The 20,285-nt window shown below is 34.7% G+C and overlaps 1 protein-coding gene across 4 annotated transcripts in view; it reads left to right on the forward strand.

The window, feature by feature from the left end:
- Positions 1-20,285, forward strand: part of LOC149088149 (agrin-like) — a 140,753-nt gene that overhangs the window by 46,782 nt on the left and 73,686 nt on the right. For 3 of the 4 annotated variants that reach the window (XM_089244929.1, XM_089244937.1, XM_089244954.1), the window contains exon 1: positions 8,041-9,237. The exons of the other annotated variant lie outside the window; for it this stretch is intronic. In XM_089244929.1, coding sequence (XP_089101055.1) covers positions 8,916-9,237 — 322 coding nt within the window. In that variant the 5' untranslated portion in view covers positions 8,041-8,915. Of the gene's footprint in view, positions 1-8,040; positions 9,238-20,285 lie in introns of those variants that run through there. 4 annotated transcript variants of the gene reach the window in all.

Raw genomic sequence — 20,285 nt, forward strand, 5'->3', positions numbered from 1 at the left:
TCTTGGAGTTCGTTATACCGGGATTCGACTGCAATAGAAACTCGGAGAGAGAGAGAGAGAGAGGGAGGGAGGACCGTAGTTTAGGACAGACTTTAGAGATAGTCAGAGAGATTTACAGACTCCTTGTTGTTTGCAAGCTTATTATTATTATTATATATATATTTTTTTGCATGACTTTCAAAAAGAGCCTTATCCAATGACACTTGCTTTTGCCTCCTTTTTAGGATTTCTAGGAAATGGGAAATTGCAGTTTTCGTGGGACAGATTCATTGCTCACACACTGCTGCAGTTTTATTATTGGGTGGTTTTGCACAGAGAGAGAGAGATTCCCACATCTCTCTAATCTCATTTAATGTGAGAGGGACATCTCTTTACTTCTCGCTTCAGATAAGATACTTCAGAGCAGATAACCATAAACTCTTGCTGGTGCGTGAAAAAGAGATCCATCACTTCATCTATCGCCAACCCCTAGCCATTTTTCACCACTAGTTCTTGAATGCCATCCTCATGCACCCCCCAGTTCATGGTCTTCCCCAATCACACAATCTCTTCGACAAGTAGTGGCTCCTGTTCATGAGCTAGCCCTTCAGAGTCACCATTCAATAATTCAAATCAGGCCCACAGTTTACGCCAAGCAGAATTTCAAGAAAAAAAAAGTGCACGTACGCATGACTACAATGCTACATCTCGTTTCGTACCGTAAATATTCACACACACACGTGTGTTAGTTTACCGAGTGAGGCCATTCCATAACACGTTGTGGGCAGAAGCAAAAAATCATCAGCTCAGTTGTCATAACGGAAAAATAAATGAACAAAGTGCAAATTTTTGCTCTCAATGCGAATCATCGCTCGTTAGCTGAGTCAAACGTTTTGCTCGTTATGCGAATTGCTCGTTAACCGGACCGCTCGTTATATATATATATATATATATATATATATATATATGAGCTAGCTCAAAATTGAATTTCGAATTTAAATAATAATTAATAACATTAAGTCCATGAAATCTCAATCTTTATAACAGGAAAAGGAAACTGTTTCCTGTTGTAAAGATTGAGATTTCATGGACTTAATGTTATTAATTATTATTTAAATTCAAAATTTAATTTTGAATAAGATTGAATCGAAAAAATCTCAGTATTCTGCTTCATTTCATGAACTAAGCAATTTTATTTAATTTCATAATTTTATTCAGTTACATTGAAGTCATGATATTTTATCATACGCGATCAAGCTGTTTTAATTCTTTGAATTTACAAAACTCTTTGAAGATTTGCAAAACGAAGTAAGCGTTAGAGATATCTAAAGTTTTATACTGGCGTATAAGATAGCATATAAACTCAAAAATATGCGTAAAAAGTGTGAAATTAATCAACGGACAATCAAATTCGTATTTTAATGATATTTCTAATAGAGCATAATTTTTGACTATTGAAAAAGATATGAAATCCCTTTTATTCTAAAAATCCAATCCGAAAAAATAATTCAAAGTGCATGTCTTATTTATGAAATTCTACTACTCTCTGGGTACTAAACGAATCATCTGTAAAATTCAATAAATATTCTGATTCGTCCGTTCTTTTCTTAATTAATCTTTAATAGAAATGTATACGAATCCATAAGCGGAATTATAAAATGAAAAAAAACAGGTATTTTTCATTTAACAGCGATTTCATCAACATACTCTTGTTTATTCTTCCTCCTAAAGCACTGAATAACCAAAGTTCCAAATATAATAAGCCAATATCTCTCAGCAACGTGGGACCAATTCTTCCAGTAGACTCTTTCAGTGAATAATCAGATAATTTGATCAGTTATGAACCTCAAATAACGTGGGACGTATATTCTGACTTTTATTTTTCACTCTCTTGCCGAGAAATGCCTTATTTCAGAGAGTTTATTAAGCAAGTTTCTACTTCATTATGTAGCCATTCATCGTGTTCGGGACTATGCAGTTTATCAATCATAAAAAATTAGGTATATTGAGAATAAATGTAATAAACCAATAGTTTTTTCGCGACAAAAAAAAAAAAAATAAATAAAATAATAGAACCATCTAGAAGAAAATAATTTAAATAGATTTTTGAGTCTATTTCTGTTTCGTAAATATAGTTTTTTGGCCGATGTTAATCAGAGTGAACTCGTTAAACCTCGCATTAAAAAGGTAAAAAATTATCGTAAATTTCGAAGATAAAGTTTTAAGCTAAATAACTGCTGATAATAAAATATTATGGATGGAGAATTCAATAAAAGAGTAAATACACATGGTTAACCTGGAATGGGTTAAAAACCAAATTATTTTTATTATTATGGGTTTGAGTATTTAATTCCACTGAGAATTGGATTTGTGAGTATGATAATAACCCCTAATTCACACACACACATTCACACATAATTTTCTCCCTCTTGAAATATGTCTTCCACACTTAAAAACAAACATTATACATACATAATTATCCTCTCATAATTGATTGCATCATGTTATTATGCACTATTATTATTTTTGGAACCATGGACATTAAAAAGTGTCGTACTTTTGATTATTATTGTTGTGATTGACTAACCTACACTACACCCATAATTTTCCTCATCGACTGTTTGTGGCCTACACGCTAAAAACACTACACAAATATAATTTTACATAATAATAATTATTATTGTTATTTTTTTAATATCCCATGGAATTTGTGAAAAATTTCATTTTATTGTTCTTAGATCTATTCCCCCAAATGTAACCCATAAATCCCCCCACGCGCAATGTGAAGGGCCCCACTGTACTACCTTTCATTGCAATTAATTTACCTAATTAGCACCGAGTATTGTCTACACGGGGAAAATTTTAATTCCTCATTCTAACATAACTTTCTTTGGTTCTCGACGTTGATATTAGTCTCGTTCGACGGGGAAATTTTTCTGGTAATTTGAATTCAAAATTCCAGACCAATCGACCCGGAATTTCGATAGCTATTCACAATTTTGTGAAATTGCTTTGTTTCCTTGTTCTTGGTTCGCATCACCTCTTGAAAAAGGCTTCTCTTGTTATGATTGTAATGTATATTTTGTAATGCATGTTTTTTTTTACGAAAAAATTGCCAGAGGTATATATATATACATCAAGTCCGCAGTGCCGTCTTAATGCATGGGCCCCCCCGGGCCGTGCCCGGGTGGGTTCTCTTAAGACTGCCCTGATAGTTCGTGAGGACAATGAGCCGATATTGCCATAAGGCCAGGTGGCCTGGGTATCTTTCGATTTGACGGTACAGAAAACAGACATGTTGATGGTGCCAGCCGCTTTAACAGAGGAGGCCACCTAAATCACTCAACTCTACGTACTGCCCATCCAGGTTTTTCTACATTCCGATAGCAGCGTCATCTATGAGTGAAAACTGTAACTAAACTAATTAGAGGACTTATACTTTTTAAAATTCAGACCTGTTACTTAACTGAAATTTTGTGTTACCAGAGTTGATACTATGTAAAAAATATATTATATTAAATGTCGTTGCAGATGTGTATGAATTATTAAAAATAATTTAAATTATTTTTAAATAGATAATTTATAAATTCTTAAAGACTATTAACAATACATGTAAAATAAAAAGCATTGTAATCTCAGCTGATGAAGTTCCAGCTGAGCTGGCTATACCCCTTATAGTGGACTACGTCGGAAAAAAAATTGAATTAGAGGGAAAAGGAGATAGATTTGAAAAAATATATATTTATATTGCTCATTTTCTATTTTTATTTCTTCTGTGTATGAGTCATCCCACTTTATCTACTTGGCCACTGGTACATTGTACTCATTCTTGTATCCGTGTGTGTTATCCCTATATCTCATGTGTTATATTGTTTTTGACTACCAACGATTTTTTTTTCGAAAGAAGCGAGGAAAAGACTTGTGGGCAAGAAAAAGAAGCTGGCATGTTGAAGTGGGAGAGATTTGAGAATGGTCTAAATACACAATACATACAAATTACATATATACAGCGCCTCGACTGTGACGGGAAACGAAGAAACAAAGCTTCCGTCCCCAGCGCTGAGCAGTTCTGCTCGCTCTTCCCGTTACAGAACATGCAATATATACACACACACAGAATACACACAGAGCCCACACTGCGACGGGAACAATCAAACAGAACCTCCGTTGACAGTGCTAGGCATTCACATTTGAATTACATGCATACATTATTTACTTTACAAAAATTGCCCTTTTTTATACTATTAGGAATGCACATAAACATTACTATGAAGGTAGTATTGGGTACAAATATCACCATGAGCTCATATAAATATTCAAGGCTACAAAATTACTATCATACTATAAAAGTGCGGCGGGAACAATCAAACACAGCCCCCGTTCACAGTGCTGGGCGGCAGCGATCACATTTGAATTACCCACATATATATCTACATAATATATTTATATAATATACGCTATTTACATAATATAAATTTCCCTTTTTATATAATTATTGATACATATAAACATTACTATGCACGACACATATATTGGAGATTTACCTCAGAAATTCCTTATAAATATATTTAAATTCCAACTTTCATTATAATGGGTTTCATCACTAACCGCTTCGCTCAACAACGATTGGCAAGAAATGTGGATGATCTTTATTTCACGAATCGGCGATAAATAATTTTGATAAATTAGAAAAAGTAAGAAAAAAAAAAAAGAAAGAAAATAAAACAGTATATTACTTTATGCTCTCTTGTGTGTAACACTTACAGATACGAGGTAGTAGGTATGAAGTATATTTCTCTTTTTACCGTTACCTACCTGTTTCTTTCCCTCATATGTACATGTATATAGTAGATTTAAACTTAGAATATAGTAGCTTTTTACCTCCGTATGACGGAGATGAAAAGAACTACTTTTTTCATAGGGTTGCAACAAAGATTCGTGGTGATGGAGAGGAAAGAAAACAGATAGATTTATTTCAATTTATTCCTCTGGCGCTTGGATGCAATATTACGTCTTTGATAGTAAACCGGTTAAATAATTATTCAAAAATTAGTTCACATTGGAACAGTGATGAATATCACTCACGCTAATGGGAATTTTTAAAGAAAAATTAACTATGATCGGTATTTTTACACCATTTCGTTACTGATTCGTAGTAGGAAAAACATTTTTGTCTCTTTGCATTGCCTAAACGCACAAACGGAATATTATTATTGTATTTTTTTATATTTCCTCAATGAATATTATTACCTTGAATATCATTCCCAATTACCCAATAATTTAGATTATTATTCAATTACCCTAAAGTTTTATATATTTCTATACACGTAAAATTTCAGCAGCTCTCAAAAAATGACAACGGCAAGGAATCAACACTTTCTAGATAACAGAACGTATTGTACGTACTAATATAGCCGTGTATGAAGAGATGGTATTTTTTCGGCCTGAATTATACTGAGAAATTGTATTTTCTGGATGTTATGCCGAAACTGATATTTAGAAAGAAAAGTGATTCGTCTCCTCCGGGAAGAAAAAAAGTGAAAAAAAGTGAAAAAAAGTGAAAAAAAGTTTCTTTCCAAATATCAGTTTCGGCATAACATCCAGAAAATACAATTTCTCAGTATAATTCAGGCCGAAAAAATACCATCTATTCATACAAAAACGCCAACTGGGGCGAAAATTGCTGTAGTTAAGGGAGGCTTTCACCTTTGAAGACCAGACACACCCTGCTTCCCATCTCAGAGAGATATTTTAGCGTTCCCGAAGGATGAGTGTATCCGGAAAGTTTAGTTATAAACAACAAAATAGTGTCGCCTCGGGCGATATCAACAAAAAATAAAATATATATAAAAACGATCGCCAATCTGAAATCGCATAACAGATAATTAAAATCGAAACAACAAACGCCGAAAGACTATCAAAATCATATTGCTGCTACGACTCCGCTCAGCGCTTCACGTTACTAATGCGTGTTATAAAGATTTGAAAAGTGTGTCTCTGGTGTATTGGTTAACGCACTTGTCCGGTATACAAGGGGGCCCTGGTTCGATTCCCGGAGGAGACTAATCACTTTTCTTTCCAAATATCGGTTTCGGCATAACATCCTAACATCCAGAAAATACAATTTCTCAGTATAGCCATGTATTTTCTCCTGAACCGGCACTAAAGGATTTACTTTCTAAAATAATAATAATAATAATAATATATATATATATATATATATATATATATAACATACATTCTAAAAGAAATACAAAATAAAAAATCGTTGATAATTGATAAGGCAGCTAATAACTTTGCCACATTAATTGCAAGTTATATTATAAGCACTTGCTGCTCAATGAATATAACAATATTTGCACTTATACTAAAATAGCAATACCATTAAAGAAAATAGGCTGATTTTCTCAAAAAAAACTTAAAATTAATTATTTCCTGTCTCGTTATCCATATTTGTTTGTCACTATTAAATTTCTCAAAAACCTATCAAATTTAGATTCGTCACTTGTGGTACCAACTGTTATAATAGTGACTGTGGCAAAACTTTCTTCAATGTCTTAAAAAATATATTTCGGATAAAATAGAGTTGGAAGAAGAGGCTTTTATTATAAAGAATAATCAGAAATTTCTGAATTCTTTTAAAAAATTCAAAAATTCTTATTGAAACGTATTTGATTTTGAAAATTTGTTCACTAAATGTTCCACATGAAAACATCTCAAATATTTGTGCGGATGGTTTATATGTAGAATACAAGAACATTATTCACACTTAGATTTGAAATAATTTGGTAAAATTTTGCATCTTTGTGAACTACATGTATAATTTTCATCGATGTCTTTAAACAAATCAAGAGTTGTTTACCCATGGGCACTTGTTTTTCTAGTGCTTCGTGAATATGTTTTTACATTTCTATGAAACAAATATTTTCACTGAACATAAAATCATGGGTTTTAGATATATCGATGATCTCATTATTTTTAATTTTTAAAATTTCCGGAAATTAAGCGGTGATATTTAACTTTCGGACTTGACACTCAAGAGAACCAATCATCACCCCATTTCTGCGGATTTTCTTGATCTTAAAATTTGTTGTCTAATAACATAGCTTTTATTGGAATTTTCGATAAAAGAAAAAAATTCTAGTTTAAAGTTAATTTTCTATCTATTTTCAATTCTAATATTAGTATTAGAATTCTGAAAAATATACTTTTTGGTCATTTATCAATAATTAAAAAAACATGCAGTTATGTAAATGATTTTCTTAAAGCATTTTCTGACTTTTTAAATGTCTTGAGTGGCAATGGTTATCCGTCTTTATGTGTTTCAAACTTCACCAGTTTTTCGACTCGTTAGTTGACGCCATGTGGCTCATAATTTGTGACACTACCATTAAAGAGTTGAATTTCAGGTTGGTTTTTAATTTCTACATTTTTATTGTCTATTTTTCAACTTTTAAACCAGTTTTGTGGAGGTGTCCATTTAACATTGTGCTGCTACTATATGTATTTTTCGTATTTATATAGTTTTTCAATTTTGTATTTTCTCATATTTGCTTTTTTGACTTCCAAAGCTTGTTTTTCGCAAAAAGTGTCGTTGGAACTGATGGTAATTCTATGCCTTTGCTTTGGCTTACCATCATCAGAAACATTTTTGCTGCTTGGAAAAACGTGGGGGTATCCCCCCTTGAGAACGACCGCCTCATTGTTCCATTTATTTTTGTATTTCTTAATCTTTTCATTTTTCTTCTAATAATACATATATATATGTATTGGTTTTTGATCACGTATTTGCTATGTATATTCAAATGTACTTGAGACAACATACAGGAATAATTCGGCTTCACATACTCAAAAAGACTTAAATAAATTTCACATGCTTAAAATGATCCATTTTTAGAAACAAACTCAGAAAAAATAAATAAATGTTGAACTTAAAATAATTTCAACTCAGTTAGTAGTTATTTTTTTGGTATGTGCATCGATATCCGCTGCATGTCGCTGGCTGTGGTGGAATCATTCTGCACAGGCGCAGTGCAGATGGAGAGTCAGTTCTTCCTCTCCGGCTCCTCTATCTCTGATGCGGGTGCATCGGCGATTTGGAGAAAAGGGGATCCGGTAATCTCCTAAAAAGTGTCTCTCATTCTCTCCCACTCTCCTTCACCACCCCCGAAGAACTCTTATAAGAAAAACCACGATTACGTAGGAGGAATTCCAGAGAGCTCCAAACACGTACACTCACCGAAACAAATTACTGATAGATACAATGGAAAGTCATCTATAAATCCTACTGCTCGAGTTTCGGCATGTTGAGGTGTGATTTCGGTTTTCAACGAGAAATTTCAGTGAGTTTGATCATCGTTTGATTTTCATTTCGACTGGACTTACTGTTTCCCACTGTTATTTTAGATTGAACTTCTCTTTTAGTCATTATAATGTGTCCAGATTTTTCTTAAAACACTCAAATATTTCTAATTCAGACAGTTTCCTATATATATCGCGTGTTTTGAGGAGGAACTAAAAAAAATTAATAAACAGTGTTAGAATTATTTTGAATAAACCTTCGATGTGAATTCATTCAGGCAGGAACAATTGGACTATGGCTGTTTTTCACTCATCAATAGTCCAACGATGTAAATTGCTCAATGCACATTATAGAGTGTACTTCTGAGCTTCAAAATATGCTTTTCGACGTAGAAAATTTAGGTATTTGTGGCATAAAGACGGAGGAGATGGACGAGAAAGTGCCTACTAGGAACAAATTGAGTCGTTTCCAGTATATTCTGGAAAATTCAGACTTCCACAATGATCGATCAAAATATATGACTCTGAATCAACTATACGTGTCGACTGTTCTTCCTACTTCGAGAGAAAACTACTCCGCACAAGTTCTTCAAGCACTACTCGACTTCATGCAATAAAGTACAGTGTTGCCTACGATGATAGAAAAAACTGTGGCAGCTGCAACCTTTTTCCTTGCATGGTATGTTGTGGCGGCGTCCGCATGCTACAAATTCCCAGCGGATGCCAGGGACCCATGCCAAGACAAGCACTGCCCTTTCGGTTCGAGGTGTAGGCCGAGCCTTGATGGAAGGACTGCGGAATGTGCATGTCCCGAAAAATGTGCCACGTACGGAGACAGCAGAGGGTCCAGGCCGGTTTGTGGGACTGATGGCAGAGACTATCCTAATGTCTGTGAATTGAGGAGAGCTTCGTGCAAGGAGATGAGAGAAATACAGATCAAATATCAAGGTCGTTGTGGTAAGTTTAGACCTTCGTTTACAACATTTTTCCATCACTATCTATTCACCGCCGATTTTATAACAAATTCCATAATACAATTATTGTCATTCATTCTGTATAACTCATAATTGTATGACTACCAACTCCAAAAACAAAAACAACTCAAGATTAAGACAAATTTTGTATTTGAATACTCGTATTTTTTTCCAATGTTTATCAACCTATGGTCCACGGATCCCGGAGATCCATGTAACACCAGCATATTAGATCCACCACCCCAGGAGTTACTTTTTAAGGGGTCCGCTGGATCATTTTCATTTACTAACATTGTATGAATGACACATTTTGTGCTGTGAAATTCTAATGTATTCAATTTTCTATGACACACAAAATATGAAAAAAAAACAATACATATTGGATTTTATGGGAGAAGGTGGGGGTATGGCGTTGCCTGACACTACAATGGGTCCGTGGATTGACCAGCACCACAGAGTCCGGAAGAAAGTGTGTTTTCCTGACAGTCTGTGTGCGTATTTAGTGTTGCGTCTGATTATGCAGTAGTGCCAGCTATATTTCAAACAGTGAGTGAAGTGTAATGAGTGAATATTCGTACCGTAGTATGCTGACCAGCACCACAAAGGGGTCCGCGACATCAAACATTTTGGGCAACACTCCCATACGATCATTCGCGATAATCTATTACGTATATACACTGACACGTAATTAAAAGAAAAGCTAGTGTAATATTATTAAAAATGTTGAAAAGTGTGTTAGTGTTCATTATAATGCTGTGCCTAAGAACATTCCTGATAATTCAGGGATCGCTTCCCGAAGAGAATCCATAGAACTTTCGAATTCCATACCAAAAAAATAATAATAATACACAATAAAGTTATTAAATTAATTTTCGAAAATAACAAATTATAATCCATTGAAAACGTATTGCAGTTGTGTATTGTCCGGAAAATTAGCTCGCTACAGACTACACAACGAAAGGAATAAATAATCAATATTAAAACAACGTTCAGCGTATCGAAATTCGATACCTCTCGACATTTATGAACGGATAGATAAATATACGTACTTCACGATTTCTATCATGGAAATAGTTGATAACGTTTTATAGATCTTGAAAGAGTATCGTGGTGATTTGTCGACAAATTGTAGATTTTGAGAACTTTAGGTAGCAGGACATTTCCGTGAACAACATCTTTTATCGACGTAAAATTCTGATGTTAAAACATTCATATAATATACTTTTATATACGTAAGGTAGTACATTGTAGTTGAAAATTGAAAAACAAATTCACATATTATTACTGGTTAGGTTTACCTGTGACGTCGTCAAATGAATTGAATTTTTTTGAAGGGGACACCCCGTTCCAAAAAATGGACAATGCCCACTCCCTTGGACCCTTGAGTAATAAAAATTTTTAGATCACTCTTTGAGAAATCGTTACGAAGAACTTACTGCTGTATGACAAATATTTGCATAAGAAAAATATTTATAATATCTAAATAGAAATATTTAAATAAGTTTGAGACAGATTTTAAATGTCATAGCCCTTTTCTTATCTCACAATTCGTCGCAGTGTTCAATTTTACCAACACAATTTTACCCGTTAACGAACAGGGACGAGATATCTTATTCCAATGCAAATGGAAGAAATTACTTCATCCAGTTGTCCCTGTTTTTTTACCTCTTTTCTCATCGTCGTTGCAACTCCATGAATAGAATTTGTTCTTTTTTCCTCCCCGTTGTTTCTGCTGTCCCCCTTGTTTTCTCCCCCGTTGTTATACTTCTGCTTAGAGGATCCCCCCCCCCCATAAATAATGCATAATGTCCCCAAAAATAATATGATTAAAATATACTCAGAAAATAAAATTTACAAAAAAAAATAAAATAATATATTTATTCTATTTTCATAACCACCAACATTAGTCTTATTCCAACACGGTAACACAGTACTTGTAAATAACACTATGAAATATTGATCACACAGATCTTGCGTACAATTCACTAACAACACTATCCTGATACTCGCTTCGAATATCAGATGTTTTACATCTAATTTGAAACTGTTGTCGAGAAGACTAGCTCTCTTCCGATACGCCATTTCAATCTGAATACCGACATAAAAACACGCAAGTGGTGAGGTGGGGTCATTTGACCCCAAGGAAACTTTGATCAGTGATATAGAGGGAAGAGAAAAAGTAGAATACCATCATAAATTTGTCAAACACGTGTAAGCAAATAGCTTGGAAGGTACTGAAAATAAGATATTCCAGACGCATTTCTTTCTCAAGGGGTAGCAAGATGAAGAATGCGTGGGTTCAAAATGACCCTACCACCCCTAACACGCCAGTTAAGAAATTAATTCTTGACGTTGTGAAAATAAATAAATTATACTCAATTACGAAAGTTGATCTTATGCAAGATGAAATCCACTTCAATATTATATTTTACTGTCCACGTCCGAAGTCTTTGATAACGACCTTTACCTCTTTAAAATTCTTTGTAAAAATCTTTGATAAGGTGGCATATGTGGTGTTAGTTTCGGCAGTTTTGTATATTTTTAATGGTTTGAATGGAATCCGACGGATTCTGCAAACTTTCCGTGCAGCTATTTTGCTTGGGCATGACACCTAATTAATTTTGGCTGCGGACGACGGCGTGTAGTTTGGCGCCGGCTCGCCATATTGTTCCGAAGTGTCGTTAAAGAACTCGTGTAGTTATTGTCCTGCGTTTTCGGTTGTTATTTACTTTTGGCTTTTATTGTTCCGCCATTTAAAAATCCCGATTCACTACACATACAATTTTTCACGCTCTTTCGACCGCACAATTTATTTAGTCTGGTTATAAATGATTCCTCCTGTAATATAGTTGCGTACTGTTTAGTTTTGCTAGGTTGGAATTATGGTCATACAATTCGAACCTCAAAGTTATTGATTTTTTCCAAGTGAAAACTCCGAATGTTTTCAAAATTTTAATGAACCAATTCGTCAGCAACAGATTTTTAAATCACGGTTCCATGCAGCACGGAAAACTTTTTCACCACATTTAGAAAATTTTGTTATTTCTGTTTTTCAACTATCACAACCTGTAATTTTTCTAATTCCCTAAACAATAAACCCAACAGGAAACGCAAATAAAATATTAATTTAAGCAAGATTCGACATACGCCAACCGGTGCTATTTTTCTATCAAAAATCAAAGAAAAAGATGAATAACCCTGCTTATAACCGATCTGCAATTCCAAAAATCTGGGCGGGACAATTTTTACACTGAATAATTGTAATCTTACCAGGGCTTAATGAATCAAAAAGCTTCACACCTGAATACTTTTTGACCCCTTTTCCAACTTTACTTTTGTGAAAACTGCCTTTTCGTTATAAAACAATAAATGGAATGGGGTTTGAAGTAAATGAAATGTAAGAACAAAACAAAAAAAATTAATATATAAAAGGTATTTAAAAAAAAAACCATTCTATTAACGGGTCCTCTTGCTGTGGGAGCTCGTATTATGGACAGCACTGATGCATATCCTTGTTCGAGGTTTTCATTGCGGTATTGAATGTGAAACTTTCCATCATTTAACACTTTTGAACCCACAAACGTGGGGGTTGTTTTCTCTCGTTGTAGATATTATTGTTTAACCTCAGGGAATTTCAACGGTAAGGCCAGGTGCATACTCGTGTCAAAGTTGGTTCAATATGTTCCAAAGTTGGCCATGTGCAAGTAGTGTGGGCGCTCCACCATTGGCAATGATCATCAAATGTTGGAGGGTGGAAGGTATAAGGCTGGTCGAGTACCTTTCAGCTTCCAACCCAAGTCAAAGGTATCGCCTTCCTCCCCGCCCGATCTTCCAATCCGCCCGACCACACATTGGTCAAAAATCCCCAACAATCACAACTCGCGTTGGCGTATTATTTCCTTGCAGAGTGTTCTGGAAGCAGGTATTCCACAAAGAACATTGTACCTAGGCCAACGTGTAGCCAGACAACGCCGCTAATGCATCTATGCATCGGGAGAGGCAAATATTAGAAGTAAATATTTACGAATTACCATTGGGTCAAGCTTGACACGAGTGTGGCCCTGCTTTAACACACTTATAATGCTTGGAACCATGCTGAACTCTTAGAGGTTAAAAAAACAAGAATAGCTGATTTCGGTGTTCTTAATCTTTTGTATTCCGAACCCAGTACTGCAAAGTGAAAGGCTATCGCGCTAACCACTCTACGGCATGTTGGCCCACGTGCGTGTTGGTTCACCGTGGCCCACGTCACCTGAGACGAACCAGCTTATATTCCCCTAGAGCAGAGGTTTTCAACCTTTTTCTAGTCACGAGCACTGTATATATCCATCATCAAAAGAAGAGCACCCTTACAGCAAGTTTGACATACGAATGCATGAAATCAGGGTTGCTTTCAATCCTCCAATGCAATTTGTACAAGGTGTTTAATTTTTACGTTGACCAAGTGCACGGGAGCACGAAATCAAACACGAGCATCCAGCACTCTGGATGTTTCAGGGAGCACCGTGGTGCTCGCGAGCAACAGGTTGAAGATGTCTGCCGTAGGGGGACAGAACGGGGATCACGGTTGGTCTGGAGGACGAGGAGGTATGTTGATCGATATAAAAAAAATGACATGGTGAAAATGTACATGTGTATAATCAGATATTTATTGTGTCTGAATTCCAACTATAATGATCCCATCTCACTAATTCCCACATAATCCAAAATGTACATATATAATATTACTCGAAACAAAAAAATATATATATATATATTGGGTCGCTTGTTCGATTCTTCCTCAGAACTCACTGCAACCAAGATAATTACATCATATAAAATACATTAGCGGTAGAGACGAGGAAAAATCTCCGCGATGGCATGTTTGAAACGGAAATTTATGGACATTTTCCACGGTAATTCGTTGCGGGAACGTTATATTACATACGTATGTGTATATATATAGATGGAGAAAATTGTCGTGCTCAGCGATGTCGGAAGATTTACGAGTATCGAAAAATATAGAGGAATCGTAACGCATCAGGGAACGGCAGAAACAACTCTTCAATGTTAAACGTGAGAATATCACGCGAGAGAGAAATGATACTTTTCTGCTGCGTAAACCACTTTCAAAAATAGCACGTCAAGAAAATATATAGCGTGTTTATCATCCAACCGACTGCGATCGATATATTCAGTTTGATATAGGTGGGTGTACACGTCTCTCCTCTGTACTGTATATATATATATATATATCTTTCTGTCTTTTTCTTCAGCAATTTTATATACTTCACCCCTTTCCCCTGGAGGGATATCAAATGTTGTTAATGGATAATAAGTTCGCTATGAGATGCATAAAATTGCTCGCATTTCTTTCGTTTTTATTGCTGTGAAATGACAGATAAATTTTGAGAATCTCTCCGTTTTTCTATGATTTAAAGCTCGTGAATAATTAGTTCAACTTTTTTTGTTTTTTTTACCGTTAAGGGAAACTTATCTTGGAGAACGTTTCTCTTCGGATATCTTTATGTGAAAAATTCCAATAAAGAGAAGCACTAAAAGTAAAATGTATCGATTATACGCACGATTCCTGAAAGTCACGTGACGCGATCAATCACGTGAACTGATATACTACTGTGGTCTCTATATAACGGATTATCGCCGCCAAAAAATTCATTACAGAGAAACATCTGCCATTTGTAATGTAAATGTTTTCCGTAAAAGAAATGTTCTCAGCTTGTAGAGTACCTAGTCTACATTCACGTATAGGTACACTCACTTATGGATCTCTTGGGAATATGTGAGGTTCACGTTATTATGCAGACATATTAGTTATGTACATTTTATATCCAAAAATTATTTCACGTTTATTATATTTTAATAAAATTCAGGTCATTTGTGATAATAACGTCATTCGTGGTCAATTTAACCGTAAACACATGTGCCACAATAGACAAATTTTCTAACGGGGTCTCTGAAAAAAAAGATGCCAATAAAAAATATGGATGTCAGATATAACCAAAATACAGCAACAAAATGTAAAAGCCTATATCACGAAGGGAAAAAAACTTAATAATTAATACTACACAATACACTGCCCATAAAAAAGGTAATGCTTGTCTTAGAGTCTAAATATGGATAGCTTCTCGATTTATCCCACTATGTTTATCGTAATTCTTCCTAAACGTGTCAATTGTGTTAGAATTCACGAAACCTAGAGGTATCTTATTCCATTTACTACTTCACCAAACATCAACTGTGGCCATATCGTTATATTTCAATTTACTATCATTAATGACATGGGTTGGAAATGAAGGCGCTATCTATCGGTGGTCGCCTCAAGCTCGTTAAGGAAAATATCTTATCTGTATCTTCCCTCGGGTTTGAACCTGGGACTATGACAGCAACCTTCACGGTGGCAGACATATTCCATTTACTGACAACCCTATAAGACAGAAACTCCTTACTATAGTCCGTTTCAGACGTATACCGTTCAGGTATGGGGAGTGAGCGACAGAAATCTCAGCAAGGAAAGTGAGTCAAAAATTTCTAAACTTTCCGTATCACTATTATTATTTGGTGCTATTCCTGCATTTACACGTGAAAGCAGCGATTCTACTTGTTCTTGATTTATTATTATTATTGTTTTTTTGATTGGCCTCAAAAAATTTATTTAACGTTCATTTTTTCCATATTAGTAATTGAAGAAAAAATTAAAAATTCCTAAATTTTTGAGAGTTATGGTTAATATTTATGTTAACAGTATTTTAAAATTATACGTTGTTTTCATATATTATTTTGTTTTGAATTTTTTTTATAAATAAATTTCAGCTGAGGGAAGGGAAATATTGCAGAAAAATATTGCAATGTTTTTCGAATTTTTTTTAGTGTTACTTACGGCACATCATATGAAGAGTAACACTTTTCAATCAAAAAACAAAACTAATGGTTTCAAAACCCTCACTTTAATTCCGGAAAGTATCGGCAGTGTTTTTTTTTTTTTTTTTAAATTCTATAACTATTACTAACTTACTGCGCAATTTGTTTACACGCATATTACGTTACAAGTAAAAGTTTTTTCTCAGTGAGATTGGCGAGAATCGGCCATACCTTATCAAGGCCACGGCGCATCGATACATTGGTTAAGAGGCTTTCGTTCCCATAGCAACGAGTGATGCAGTTCCCTCATAGCTTCCCCTTCACTGCAAAGTTAACCTGGAACGGACTATAGAGGAAAAATACAAGAGAATGGAGGTTTCTTTTCTGACTTAATAAAAAGTCATTTATATTCTGCAAGTTCTTTATTTCTACTACGCATCGACTATTTCAACTTGATATCAGTATTTGAATGCAAGAAGAAATTTCGAAATTTTCGAGATCACCGAATCTCATGCTGACAAATCTCGCGTGAATTCTACATCAATCATTCTTGCATACTGATTATTCCCTCTCCCTGATTATTTGAATTTGTTTAATCAATATACATTTCGTATATAGTACATGCAAGTAAATAGTTACGCAAGAAAGAGCAATAGAATACAAATTAATAGTCACATAAAATGAGTGATATTTTAATTTTTAGATATTTCATACACCTGTTCTTACTCTCATATGCACTGATATTAACACAATTAATTGGTAATGAATGATTTTTTAGAAGAAATGGCAATATGTGGAAACATTTTGAAATTCAGTGAGGCAATGTAGTGCTCATATTTTTCATTTCGTCATCAATAAAATAGCTTTTTGTGGCGTTTGCTATATTTTTTGGATAGTTCAATTTACAAAGATGTTTTTCCTAAATGCTCTTCATATTTTATGCGAGATTGAAGCCAAGAGAATGTCCTCGTGAACCAAATACGTATATTTTATTTTGTAGCATGAACTTTCTGACAAAATATTAATCGTGGCATGGGGTCAAGTCGTAATGAAATGATTCTTTTATAGCTTGCAAGAATTGTACAATCTAATTATCAACATAAAAAATCACGATATATACATTGGACGGCTTTTATATGAGAGGAACCAAACGCCATTTTTAACATTTACCAACATCTGAACTATTGAAAGAGGTGGTATTTTGTTTTATCTTAATAGAACCAAGGGATAAATAGACTGTGATGCCGTCTGTGTGCACTTGAACCAACTACCAAACTGATGAGATAACTGAATTGAGAAGATTATTTTAAATAGCTTTTTTCTCAGTTTTGATTTAATGACACTTGGTTCCTTTAATATAAAAGCCCTCCAATTAATAAATTAACAAAAATAATAAAGATATAAGAATATATCGTACTTGCAGTTTTTAATATATATATATATATGCCAGAATTTTAGATGCATGGCCACGCACATCTTAAAAATCCATGATTACGTTACGAAATACCGAGGCATTTTTCGACATGAATTGTTTTTCAGATGAATGTTTGCAAATATGGGTGGTGAGCATCAGCACACGGTTGAATGTTACATGACTGAAATTTCAGAAAGATTCGTTAAATATTTTTCTGTAAATTCGAGAAAATGTCTAAACTCTGAAAATGTCATCATTGCTCATTTTTGTCACGAGACGGTCATTTTCTGCATACGAGGGCTAATTAGACTAAAACCTTCAAATTATTGCCGATTCCGAATGGCAGCCTTGTTTTTATACTTACCGTGAGGATGGTACACTAACCCCTCGATGTGCGACTCCCTGCGCTAGCAATATCTTTCTGTGGTCCTGCCGCCGTTTCTGTTGTACCCCTGTGCCAGACTCTAAAAAGGACACAGACTTTTGGCAATATAATGCTTCTCATTAATTGTGATATATGTTGGGGGCAATCTCACGTTTCGCTGAAATCTTTTTTTTTTTTTTTTTGAAAAAACTCGTCTGACTAAAATGGCCCAACGAACTGTAACTTTTGAGTGGATCATAATTTTTACAAGTAATAGGAAATAATTAGAGAAGTGTAAAAACAGGAAACAACACCCTTTTTTTTCTTTGGGAAAAATAATCAAAGCCACACATTCTATATGTACTATTTTTGTTGTGCTTGAGTTCCAGGACATGTTGTCGAGTTCCAGTCATGTCCTCTGCAGCATTTTCTGATTGATTGGGGATCTTTTTCTCCTGTAAACGTAATCTTTCACATGTTTCCAGAAGATGGAAGATTGCTGGAAGATAACATAGCGCAATAAGTGCTGCATTTAGTGTACTGCATAATGTTGTAGCATATCCAGGTAAATGCCTGATGTTAAACATGTCTCACCCAAGAAAAACAAATTATCTCAATGAACATATTACGTGGAAGCGCTCACCAAACATTGGTTTTGGGACAGTTTCTTTCCTCTTCGAAAAATTGCATTTCGGAGCCCAAATTCGGCAGCAGTACTTATTTATCAGAGGTAACACCTCCACAGAAAACTTTGTGCTTTTGTCGTACAGTGGCATTTTTTTCTCTTTGTTTACTCGTAAAAATAGCAGCATACGTAATGACGCTTTCAGAAAATTTCATCGTCAAACTCTAAAAGTTTGGGCAGCCAAATGTTTCTAACATTACCATTTTACGTACTTTTATCGCTGTTTGAAATTAGGAAAATTTGAACCGGACACGCTGCATTGAGATTGGAAATTAAAAATTGGTGTATCCCTGTATATACTAAGAGTAGTAAATAGTCGGGGTTTTTACTTTTCTTATAGTAAGATTCATCTCAAAGTAAAACCAAGTTTATACTATTGTTATCAGAAATTCCAATGGTTGCAAATAAAATAGCAAATACACATCTCTCTGCAACAAAGTAAAGCTATATTCCAGGTCATCGGTCGTTTCTTTATGGAAACAAACTAGAATACAGACTTCATAAGCAAACGATAATGAAGTCAGTATTCCGACCGCTGTGAGCATCATTTTTATTGTTCACTAAACTTATTTATACCAGGATATACTCTGAGAAGCTGGGCTTTCGTAGGAAAGGAAAACGAAAGGAGAAGAATCAATGGAGTAGGAAAAGGATTCGGGAAAATACTGGAGTACAGCGATTTTTCTCCCCGAATTTGTTGTCGGGTTGTCTCCCGTGGAAAATTCGATTTGTACAGCGAAGGAAAAACGATTTCTTTTCCATTCCCAACCTAAACCTGTATTTGCCCCCTTACACTCTCCCTTTGTCCTTTTTTTTCGCTACACGAGCTGTGCCACATTCGCCAAAAGCCTGTTCAACTTAGTTACGATCTCATTTCGAGTTTCGAAAGTTTTCCAGATGCCAAATCAGATTTTACGAAGAGTTAGATCCTGATGTTTATGGAAGGGGAGCCAAATGATTTAAATTTTATTTATAGCAGAATAGAATCCATGCTTTATATGAGAAAATCATTTTTGCTGAAAATACTTTGTAGAAAGAACCAACACTTAGCACACAAAATAGTCACGCAGAATTCGAGTTTCTAACGAAATCACCCCTTAACAAAAATCGAATAGAATCATTTTTTCGAATAAAATCATTCTTTCTAAAATTTTAATTAACTCATAATGAGTTCAGTATATAAAATATCGAGTAGGTAAAATTTAGAATTCGATTTAAATCTGTAATTTATCAAAGACATTGAAGTATGAATGAAAATATGAACGGCTTGCCGTTACCCGCGACTTTGCTCACGTGGATTTTGTAATATGAAAATCATTCGGCGATGATTTACCCATATAACATTTCATGAACGCCTCATGAGAGGGAAATGTATGCAAGAATGATATTGATGTAGAATTCACGCCAGTTTTGTCAGCACGAACGTCTCATGATTCCGTTGGGGGTTGAATTTTAAGAAACCCCCCTCTTGTGGAAGGTATCTACATTATAAAACGTAATACTGACTAAATTTCATATTTATATCTTCAGCGATTTCAGATCGGCCATGGTTTGAACCGTCGTATGACCCCCTCAGAGGTTGAATTTTGATTTAAAAGGAAAAAACCCTCCTTAGTGAGTTTACATTACAAAATAAAAATACTGATCAAATCTAATATTTATAACTTCAGCGGTTTCGACTTGGCGATTTTGAATCAGTTAGTCAGTCAG

Source organism: Pholcus phalangioides, unplaced genomic scaffold (assembly GCF_987345545.1).
Source record: "Pholcus phalangioides strain wild (caught in Gottingen) unplaced genomic scaffold, Ppha-v1.0 ptg000003l_1, whole genome shotgun sequence".
Taxonomy (NCBI): domain Eukaryota; kingdom Metazoa; phylum Arthropoda; class Arachnida; order Araneae; family Pholcidae; genus Pholcus; species Pholcus phalangioides.